General features: G+C 39.6%; 1 protein-coding gene across 2 annotated transcripts in view; it reads right to left on the bottom strand.

The window, feature by feature from the left end:
• ALDH18A1 (aldehyde dehydrogenase 18 family member A1) overlaps positions 1 to 11932 on the bottom strand; it is a 67125-nt gene that overhangs the window by 43832 nt on the left and 11361 nt on the right. For both annotated transcript variants that reach the window (XM_036769481.1, XM_036769480.1), the window contains exons 2-4: positions 9522 to 9656; positions 4499 to 4722; positions 3 to 152 (exon numbers count right to left, since the gene is read on the bottom strand). In XM_036769481.1, coding sequence (XP_036625376.1) covers positions 3 to 152; positions 4499 to 4722; positions 9522 to 9612 — 465 coding nt within the window. In that variant the 5' untranslated portion in view covers positions 9613 to 9656. The remainder of the gene's footprint in view (positions 1 to 2; positions 153 to 4498; positions 4723 to 9521; positions 9657 to 11932) is intronic.

Here is an 11932-nt window from a genome sequence, read left to right as displayed (position 1 = left end):
ACCATCTCGTTTAGCTGATTCTGTCCTGAATGCAGGGCTTGCCGCACACTCTGAGACAAGAGGATTTCGTGTCGCAGTCGCTGCTTCCCAAAGGCTACAGCCCCACTGGTGACCAGGATCATCTCTCGGCCTTGATTCTGTAGCACTGACACCTGCCAGGAAGAGAAAATATAAGTGCAGGAATGCTCTCCACTGTCACAAAGGGGTTGGATTAGACAGTCTCCAAGGCTTCCTTTCAGCTCTGTGATTCAAGTACTCAGTCATTAGCTCTAAAACAGGGAGCCAAAGACACGGAGCAAAAGTTGGTCCCACTCCTCCTTTCATGTTTTAATCTTGATTTCAGGAGGGAAGTCATTGGTCAGCCTATACCTGCGCCCAGTCTCCTTGAGAAAAGCCAGGTAAGTCACCACCATGAGACTAGTGCATGTTAGTATCTAATGCCTGACCAGTGCCTCTATCATTATTTTACTGAGAAAAACCCTGTGATTCTTAAGTATTATACCAGTCCTGATCTAGTGATTGGTTCCTGACATTCCTACTGGATTTCCCATAAGAGAACCTCGTAGTCTGTCAAAAGGATTTCCAGACTCTTCTTCCAATTAATTCTATATAATTAGATTGCCAGATTCCTTATCTAAAACTGTCATCATTAGGTTACTTCCTTGCTCAGAAAACTTTCACTACCTCTGTCCCACCTCCTTTAACTGACCTCCAAGACCCTCTACAAATGGGTGTGTGAACTAGTTTTTTAATACTCTGACAACTATATTTCAACTTAACTGGTTACCCTGAGACAGCATCTACAGATTCCAACAGACTGCCAAAGGCATCTAGCTAGAGAGAATAGCATGTGCCAAAAAACATGGTGATGAGAACATAAAATGCAGGGCAAGGAGCAGTCCAGTCGTATAAGGACACAGAATCCCTTAAGGGAAGTAGCATAAGATGATACATGATTGTGGAGGACACTAAATATTAAAAAGAGGAGCCTGAAGGTTCCTCAGTTCAAATTGTACCCTGTGTACATTATAACCCCTGGTAGTAATGAAAACTCCTTGAGGGAGAATGTGCCACTTTCCAATCTCTGTGTTGTCAGCACCTAAGACTCAGCCCAGCAACACACTCAGAGGAGATCTTAATGTTCGTGAACTGGAAAGTACTGAAGAGCTTTGAGAGGTTAACTTGACCCAGATCAAGGCATAAAGACAACATCTAGTAGCACAAAAATGCTTTGGAGGCAGAAAGACATATTAAGAATCTACTGCAATTTTTATACAAGGAACAGAGTTTGTCATAAAACAAAATGGACAATTTTTAACACTTAAATGTAGATTCCTTCCCTGGCCTTTGCCTCAGTGAAACCAAAGGCCTAGATAAGGACTTTTCTAAAGAAAGGATATATGTCCTCTTAGGAGAGAAACATGGCATATCTGGATCCAAAACATGATGGACACCCCATACCTGATGGCACTACTTGAAGTAGGAAGAAAAAAGAACTAGACAGCTATAAAGTTTCAGAGGGAACATTTTAGGAATAGTAACAGTCTGAAAACTGAAAAACCTGAAGTCACATGACAAGGACACCTGCAGAGATGAGAAAGATGATTTATGTCAAGTTCATTCAGTCTACTTACTACTCAGAGAAAAGTAGAAAGGTCTCTGGAGTTTGTAAGCTGAGCAATCAGTAAACCAGACTGACAGGAGAGGAGCAATAAAATGAGGAAAGAGGGAGAGAGAGGGAGGGGCGGAGGGGGAGAGAGAGAGAGAGGGAGAGGAAGGGAGAGAGAGAGAATATGAAGCTGAACCATGTGTACAGGGACATAGTACACCCTTGATAATTGTGAGCATACCTAATTGGTACTGAATACAAACCAAAGATGACAAATTGTGAGCAGCTACTAGAAAGAGGAAACTCTTACATAATATTTAACAGTATCTGTAACAACAAAATCAATGCAGCTAGAATAAGGAGAGGCTATTAATGGATGGGAAAGAACATCAAATAGTTCTGATATCTAATATCCAAGAAATATAGAAGACTGATATAAATATATAAAACAAAGAGCATTCTTCAATTTGGTACATAGCCAAAATATATAACAGGTACTTTTCAAAGGAAGAAATAGAAGCTACCAGAAACCATACGAAAGAATGTTCCAAATGATTAATTTTTTAAAAATGCAAATTTAAGAACTCAAAACTTACACCTCACATCATAAAACTGGTAAATATGACAAAAGAAGACAATGATAACTATTGGGGGGGTTGTGAGAGTACAGGCACATTATTACACTGTTGGTAGAACTATGCATTGGGCCTACTATTCTGGAAGATACTAGAACTATACTAAAAGTCACAACTACACATACTCTTTGTCCCAGTAAGACCCCTAAGAGCATATACTCAAAGTCAAAGATGTAGGGACAAGTCCCATATATATAAAAGTACCTATAGAAGCACTTTTTGTGGAAAGGAAGAGAGAAGGAAAGGAAGGAGGGAGAAAAGGAAGAAAGACGGGAGGGAAAGAGAGAAGGCAGGAAGAAGACAGAAAGGTGGGTAATCATCAAGACATCAATTGGGTAATGGCTGAAGCAATGTGACAAATAAATGTAATGTGATATTACACACAAAGAAATAACAAATATGTAGAATTCTGTGAAACTTTAAACAACTTACATGACCCAATTCAAAAGCAAACAAAACCTTTTGTTATCTGAAAAAATTAAATTTTAAAAAAGTAAACAGAACCAAAAAGACAATTTATACAATAACCGCGATAATATAAAACACTGAAGAACATCACAAGTCTGATGAATACAACAATCAATCTTGATGTAAGAGAACTAACGGCAACATACACCTTCCCTTTTCTCTCTACACAAAGGTCAGACATGGCCAATGTGTTGGTTTGTCTTAACTACATTTGTTTGTCACAAGGCAGGGAGAGGGTGTAGGAAGAGTGTCACTGGTAATAATATCAATGTTTAGAAAGTTTCAATAAAACATTTTTAAGCTACTGAAAGAGTAGTATTTGTGCAGCAGACAACGTGGCAACAACAAAGGTCTACGCTATGGGGGTGGCAGTAGGAATAAAGAGGTCAGCACTGATATGATAAAGAGTCACAGTAAAATCAATAGGACTTGATAACCGATTGGACAGACAACACAAAAGCAAAAAAAGAGTCACAGACGATACCAAAGTTTTGGACACAAGAGACTGGAGAAATGGTATTACCAATGACAGGAAGAGTTACGTCAAAAGGACAAGATCTTGAAGAAAAGATACTCAGCTTGTTTTAAGGCATGTTGTGTTTGAGATACCAGTAAAATGTCTAAGTATCCTGGACTCAGAAGATGGCTCTGGTCTAGAGATGAGATCCTGGGCGTCACCAGTATAGAGGTGGTAGTTGAAGTGAGTAAATGAATGAAGTGAGTGAAAATGACAAAGACAGAGAAGAAAAGAGGGCTAAGAATAGAACTCTGAGGAATGCCCAGTTTAAGGGTTCAAGAAGACGACAAGGAGGTAAGGCTGCAAGAAAAATGTTTGAGAATAGCTGGTGCAGAGTCAATAAAAATATAGTAGAAGGGAAAAGAATCGCCTGGAAGGCTCAGGTGAGGTTATGTACCATATATGTATCCTGGGTGAAATCAGCTGCACTTGGAGACTCTCTCCACAAGAGAATTGTAGGAAGCTCTCCAGAAATGGAGATGAGAAGACCCAGGACAGCAGAAGGTCCAGACTGAGATAAAGGGAGATCAAGAGACCAGAAGTCATACTGACAACAAAGAACACGTTTAATGCAGGCAAGGAAGCTGGGAAATGTGAAAGGACATAAGACTGGGCTCAGGGAGAAGAATTTTAAGATTTAGGAACTTGAAGGTGGCAGTTTCATGAGATGGTGAGGATGGAGGTGAAGTGGAAAGGAGGCACTATGTCAACAAGTACCTTGAGAGTACACTATCAACAGACTAGCAATTATTTTGTGAAAAAGGAAAGAACAATATTGTGTACCAATTTCACCTTAGAGACTGTCCCCCAACATAAGAGCCTAGTGAAAATAGCTTCTTGAAGACTTTTAGATAAAACTAAGGAAGGCCCATATGTATCCTATCATCGCACAATTAAAAAACACCACCACATAAATAAACATACCTTTTATTTATATTTAGCACTTCTTTCTGAGGAACCAAAACAGGAAGTGAGCTGAGTGGGTATAATGCCATCACTCTGACACCCATTTGGCTGCTGGTATCCTATGATGTTGCTCACATCAACCTCCATTTTCTTATTTTACCACTGTGGTCTACACTGATGAAGGGACTGTCTAGATTTGCTCACTCAAATGTGAATTAGGAAGTTTTTTTTGAGCTGGTCTTTTTTATCTTAACGCTGATAACTGGAGCATGCTATTTAAGTCGGCAAGGACACAAAATTTCCAAGGTGGTGCGTGTGTGTGTGTGTGTGCACGCGCGTGCATTTAAGCGTGCGTGTAATTACCTGCTCAACAATAGATGCCAGCCGCCCCAGTGCCAGGCCACATTCATCCCCTCGGGTCACCACAGCACTTCCAAGTTTCACCACAATCCTCTTGGCATGCTTTAGCTCACTTCGATGGGCAAAGGGCTTGCCATGCGTACGAATGAGGGGCACTGTGATGAAGGGAATGTTGCTCCAAGAACGAGAAAATTTAAGTCTGAAGGCCGATCGTTGGATGAGACAATCTGGAGATCATGGGAAAATAATATCCTTAACAAACAAAAAATCCCAACAAGGCGAGACCCTACAATTCATTATCACTATTCAAACAATTTTGCTATTGTGACTGACTGACATTACTGAGCTGCCACAATATGTTTTTAGCATTATTAACAAGTATGAGCTCAAGCTTGTAGGAACATAAATTCCAGACTATAATAAAAACATACAGCACATAGAACACAAAAGATTAGCACAATTACATAGAGACAATTCAAAACAGGGACCTTGTCTTATTCATCTTTGGATCTTCCACATCTTTATGGCAGGTATTAAGTAATTATTTGTTGAACTAAGAAAACTGTGGTCAGTCTATTTGAAACTTTGCTCCCTGTCACAGTGACAACCCGTGGACCCTAAATTCAGAGCTTAAACCATGAAAAGCACAGCATGGAGGGGGTGGTAGAGTGAGGGGTTCTGAAAGGAAAAGTGGCTCTATTGGACTCTGATCCTTTCCTTCACTTTTCAATGGATTATCATTTACTGCCATGCAACCAAATTGCTAAGGTGAAGCATTCTTAACACTCAGAAAACATTTTCTTTCAATGATCTGAATACAAGTCACTAGACAGCTAACGTTCTTAAACACTGAGAACCACTCAGAAATAGAATCAGCTTTCACAAAGGGTCATGTGTTTCCTGACAGCAAAGTCTTCATTTGTATGTTGAATGCTACAGAGAAAACAAAGACTAAAAGTTAGACATTATCTGAAAATTCATAATTCTATTAATATTATCTACATTCTTATTAACATTAAGAAATGTGGATGAGATGGTGTCAATTTGTTAATAACATCGAGAAGTTTTGTTTTGTGTAAGGAATGCTAGAGAAATCACCATCTCTTCTACCTGCCTCTGTTGTTTTTTTTTTTAATAGTCTTTCTTGACTCCTGACTAGCAAGTCAACGAGTAAGCTTATAAAACCTTAGAGGAGCATTCTTTGAAGCCCAGACTGATGCTTAGAGAATTAATAATCATTTATAATTTATTAAACAAAAAAGTAATGGAAAACAGAAAGCAAAAATTAGCCAAAAGTCCAATCTTTTTAAAAACACTTTTTTTTACAAACTCTATAGATTATAATTAAATCTACTATCTAGATTGTTTCCCAGACCAAAAAAAATGGACTCAACAAATATTTATTGAGACCCCATGTACAAAACGCTGTTAGGTGCAAGGTACATGTATAAAGTTGAAAAATTACATGGTTAAAAAGCATACATTCTACTAGGGAAGAAATGACATACAGGTAGGAAAGTATAATCTAAGACAGATATAATGGGGTCAAGAAGAGTTCCAGACACAATGATTCCAGAAATGGTGAGGAGAAAAAGAATACATTCAACTGGGGTAGAAGGGAGGGACCATCAGAGAAGGCTTGCTTCACAGAAGAAATGATACCTGAGCTGAGCCTTTGAAGGAGGGAATTTTCACAGATTATGAGGAGGTAGTGGAGGTGACAGCTGACATAATACACAGAGGGAGGAAATATCATGTTGAGTTCAAGAAAATGCCAGTAGTTAGTTTCACTGAAATGTAGAGTGCATGAAGAAGAGTAATGTGAAATAAAGCTATAGCGGATAGGCTAAAGCATTTGAATTTTATCCTAAAGATAACAGGGAATGAGTGATGAGTGACTTTGAAAGAGTATTTTAGCAGCTGTGAAAATGACAGACTGGAAAGGGCTGAGAATGGAGGAAAGCAGGCCAATTAGAAGATTCTTAAGGCAAGAGGTAATGAAGGCCTTGAACCAGAGTGATGGTAGCTTGAATCAAAACAAGGGGACAGGTTTAAGAGACATTCTATGGAGAGAATTTCCAAGACTTAACAGTTAGATAGTAGCAGTAATGGAATATCAAAGACAACAGTTTTCAAGCTTATATGACTGAAAGAATGGGTGATCAAAAGAAATAGGGAAGTTGGAAGTCCAGTTATGGATATTTTGAGTTTGAGGTGCCGGTAGGACATCAAGGTCGGATGTGTCTTTGGTTGGGAGATGTACAACTGGAATTTAGGGCAAAAATTAGGGTTAGAAATATGGCTTTGGGGTGAATGGCTGAACAAGTTATGGTATATAACTGTGATAGAATACTATTATGCTACAAGAAATGACAAGCAGGATGATTTCAGAAAAACCCAAGAAGACTTATGCACAGTAAAGTGAGCAGAACCAAAAGAACATTGTACACAGTAACAGTAATATTGTATGAAGATCAACTAAGAATGACTTAGCTATTCTGAGTAATAGACAATTCCAAAGACTTTATAATGAAAAATGCTATCCACCTCCAGAGAAAAGAACTGAAGGAGTCTGAAGGCGGATCAAAGAATAGGTTTTTTTTTTTACTTTCTTTGTTTCGCTTAGGTTTTTTTTTCTGTTCTGTATTTTCTTTTGCAACATGGCCAATATGGAAATATGTTTTGCATGACTTCACATGCATAATCTATATCAAATCACTTGCCTTTCCAAGGAAGGGGGAGGGGAAGAAGGGAGGGAGAAATTTTTAAAAATACTCATTAAAATTTTTTTTACATGTATTGAGAAAAAAGCAAAATAAAAGACACAAAAAAGAAATATAGTTTAGGGGAATCCTCTGCATGAGGTAATAATTAAACTTACTGGGAGAGGATGAGATCATTAAAAGAGAGATTGTAGAGAAAGAAAAGGACCTAGAATATAAAGAACCTCTGGTAATACACACATAGGGGGGCAGAAGGAAGATAATGGAGCAATAAAGTAGGCTGAAGGAGAAGTAAGGAAAGTAGGAAAATAAGAAGAAAGCAGTATCACAGAAGCCAAACCAGGAGAAAGCATCTAAGAGAAAAGGGTGGTCAACAGTGTTGATACTGATAAAAGGTCAAGAGGAATAAAGACTAAGTAAAGGCCACTAGATTTAGCAACTAAGAGGTCGTTGGTGAGAGTTGCTTATTTCACTGAAGTGGTAGGATGCCAAATTACAAAGCTCAGGAGTATAAACTACTCTTTTAGGAATTTAGCAATGAAAGGGAGAAGAGATATGATCATTTGAGGAGATGGCAGGGGCAAGGGAAGGCATTCTTTAAGACGCATGAAGGAAGTATGGATGATTGGCCTGTTCACCCATACAGGGGGAGCCAAAAGGTAGAGACTGAAGATGACAGTGGAAAAGAAAGCAATCCATCGAATAAACTCCCGAAGAAAACAGGAGGGGATAAAATAAAAGATTCCAATGGAGAGGTGAGCCTTTTCAAGGACAATCTTGTCCTCTGAGAGTACAGCAAACAAGAAAGGGTGGAAAAAAAATGCAGGGAGGTTTTACACATGGAGTATGGGAAATGAATGAGTTCACGACAGATGGGAAAGACACTTTGTACTTGGGGGAAAAAAAGGTTTCAGTGAACTCCCAAGTTCAAGTTAAACATGCCCAATTCCTTCGACCTGATCCCATTATCACCTCTCATCACCTACTGCTCCCGGTTCCTCCCCCCAAGGCATAAGTGTGTATCGCAGAAGACTGGTTGAAGGGACAAGTCATCTTTGCATGGAAGAGAAGATTCGAGGGGACATGATAGCTTAGTATTAAACACTAAGGACATGATAGCTAAGAATCTGAAAGACTGTCCTGTGATGAAAGATTAGCCTTGTTCAGTTTCACCCCAGAGAGCAGAAGCCAGAGCGACGGATAAGAACTGCAGAGCAAATTCAGGTTAGACATTAGGGAAACTTCTTAACAATTAGAACCACTGAAAAAGTCAGAAGTTCCCTTCTCTGAAGTGTGTAAGTACAGGATGGATGACCATTATTGGGTATGTTATAGTGAGAATCCTTTAGTGTATGAGTTGGCCTAGATGGCCAATGAGATGCCTTCCAACTCTTAAATTCTAGGATTCAATGAATAAAAAGTGAGATAAGATAGCTAAAAAAAAAATTAATGAAATCCTGAGCTTCACAGGAGCTTTTAGTCCCACTGAACTTGCCATGAGAGTTTTTGAGAATAACTGGAACACTGTATTCTGTTCTGAACATTAGAGTTTAGGAAGGCCACTAACAAGCCAGCATCAGAAGAAAGGCAATGAGAACAGTGAAGGGCTTTAAGTCTACACCATATCAGGATTAAGAATGAAGAAACTACAGATGTTTAGGGGAGCCACCATACCTGTAATCAAGCATTTGAAGGTTGTCCAATGGAATAGGGATTAATCTTGTTCCATTTGGTCACAGAAAAAAGAACCAAGACCAATTGTTTACAGTCAGAAAAAGGCAAATTTATGGCTGACATAAAGGAAAACTTCCTATTACCACTGTCAAAAGTTAAACTAGGCTGACTCAGGAGATAGTGTATTCCCTTCAGTGCAGGGATCCAAGTAGAGGCCAAATGACTCTTTATCAAATATGGTATACTAGGAATTCTTTTTGGGGTATGGTTTGGACTAAATGGTTGTGGATTCCCTTCCAATTCTAATAAAATTCTGTGGCCCTGTGGATAACTTCAGTGTTTTCAGTGAAGTAGAAGGCAAGGTCATCCACTCATCGAGAGGGCCCAAAACAGAGCCTTGGAGATGGGAGAGGTGTTAGAGAAAGGAGTCTGAAGCAGCTGTTGTGGGAAATCTGACAGGGAGTGCACTGGAAATGAAGAAAAGGAACAGAAGTAGAGCAGGAGGTCTTCAGAAACAACATTCAAGGGTGATGGACATTCTCCTTTCCTCTTCATTCCCCCTCCAATCCCACTTCTTCAGTCCCTCCTTCCCTGAAACCCTCACCTGATGCTGAGCTTAAGATACATACTCAGTCTGGAGCCAGCTGTGGACCGGATCCTGGAGAGGAGACAATGGCCAAAGGGCCGAAAGCCGGAGCTGCTAACGATGTGACTCAACATTCTGAGAGGCTTGGACTGATCAAAGTTATCGGCAGGTTCTGTTTCTTTTAGACAAAGAGAAACAAGAAACAAAAGTTTGTTACAGATTGCTTTCTCCTCCTAAGCCTTTCCATGGGATTAGCACTCGAGGTCTCAGAGAAGAGCAAGAATTAACAGATATTTCACACCCTCTTCTCCCACTTCTGGATCCAGCCCCAACAGGCAAATTCAGGTTAAAGAATGGTCAGATCATAAGAGTTAAAGCACATCCGAGAGGTTAACCAGTTCAGCCCAAACCTGAAGCATGAAGGTGATATCATGACAAAAGATATCAATGAAAATAAGACTGAAAAGAAAACTGTAGGCAATTATAAAAATAAAAGATCAAGGATGGGCGGTAACTCAATAAACAGGGAGAGGAACACCATGGCAATGGACAAGAAGTGTACCTACTGTACAGAAGACAGTATGTAGTCAGTGTGGTTAGAGCGTAGAGTACCCTGAGAAGAAGCAGGAGAAAAGGCTAGAAGGCCTTTTGGCGGCAACAAACCGCAAAAGGCTTTGAATATTAGACATGGAATTTTAATGTTACTCTGTCACTAACAGGGAAGATTTTTAATTAGAGGAGGAACACCACTACTCAAGAAGACTAGCACAGCAGCAGCAAGAGGGGTGGATAGATGGAGGGAGAGGGTAGAGATAGGAAGACCAAATAGAGGACAGTGGCCTTGTCTCTTTACATAGAATACTGGGCACTGAGATAAGAGTTGTAATGATTCCACTATTGTCAATAAAAAGAATATAGATAACCATAAAAATACCAAAAGATCCCTACTCTTTCCAATATGTTGTCCTCCATCTATGCACACTTACAAATGCTTTGGGGTTGCCCTAGTTTGGCTAATATCTCACACCAAACTTTCTACCGGGTTATTTGCCCTTTAACGGCTTTTCAGTGTTCTGAGTGATGATACCATTCTAATTTTTTGTCTTCTTGCTGCTCCATAAAGTTTTACAAATGACCCTGCACTCTAAATCTGCGTTGTCCTTGGACGTTATGTTGTTCCACTGGGCAAAGAGATTGTGTGCTTGAAGAGGTAGCTTCTTACCTCCTGACCATGGTGACTTCTTTTCTGTTAAACTCCCTTAGGCAGCACTTTTTTTTTTGAGTCATCAGTTCATTAGACAGGTTGAGGTGGAGGTGCCATAGTTGTAGTCTCTTCTCACTAGTACTCTTTCTTCTCATCTGTTATTGGTTGTGCTATGTGCTCTACCAATTAATGATCTGAGAAGACTCTCCACAATATCAACATCTTATCTCTAAGGCAGTTACAATCAATGTCATTTTTGGTGATATTTGTGCTTACCATGATAAAGCCTTCCAACTGTCAAGGATGCATTCACAGTACTCAGGCTCTAGGCTTCTGAGTAGCCTCTCATTTCTTTTGGGGGCCACCTTCCCCTATGCCCACCTTTGCATCAAAGTCACCAAGCACAGAAAGGCACATGCTGACTTGGTTTGAGGGCTCTTTCTCTACTGATATGTGTCCTGCTGCAGGTCTTCGTACAAGTATTCCTCCAATAATCTTCTTTTTGATCTATTTGGCTTTTGTTGTCAAGAAACAGGCAAAACGAAACGACCAAGAATACTGAAAATTTGTTTCTTACTGACTTTGGGAAAATGACAAAACATATTTCTTCATTTACCTCTCAAGAAGACACACTGAACTACCCTTATTTATGTCTTCTGGCTTCTCTTATAAGGAGAAGGTCAATATCCATGGGGTTGAGTTTCTCCGAGAGGACTGCATTCACTAGACAAAATTCCCAAAGAATAGCCGTCTGTCTACAAATTGTGGCTCTTGGCATGCTCTGCCCCCTTCAGCTAACACTCCATTCCCCTCACTGCACAAGTAAAAGGGGGATGGACAAAACTGAGGGCCACGCATACTGTGGTCAAAACATTCAGCACTCAGGCAGCTAACTTAATGGTGATGGGGCCCTCCTCACTCAGCTAGACTGGTGCTCAGACAACAGACAGTCTATACCAGGAATGGACTCAAAAACTCTCCAACTTGTTTACAAAATGCAAAATGGATAATTTTCATTATATTAAATTAAAAAGGTCTGGCACAAACAAAACCAGTGCAACCAAAATTAGAAGGAGAGCAGAAAACTGGAGGGAAAACTTTTATAGCAAGTATCTCTGATAAAGGCCTCATTTCTCAAATAGAGAACTGAGTCAAATTTATAAGAATACAAGTCATTATCCAACTGAACAGCAGTTAAAGGATATATAAACAGGCACTTTTCTGATGAAAAAATCAAAGCTATATATGAA

The sequence above is a fragment of the Trichosurus vulpecula genome, chromosome 8, assembly GCF_011100635.1.
Source record: "Trichosurus vulpecula isolate mTriVul1 chromosome 8, mTriVul1.pri, whole genome shotgun sequence".
NCBI classification, from domain to species: domain Eukaryota; kingdom Metazoa; phylum Chordata; class Mammalia; order Diprotodontia; family Phalangeridae; genus Trichosurus; species Trichosurus vulpecula.
This window is presented reverse-complemented; position numbering and strand designations above follow the sequence as displayed.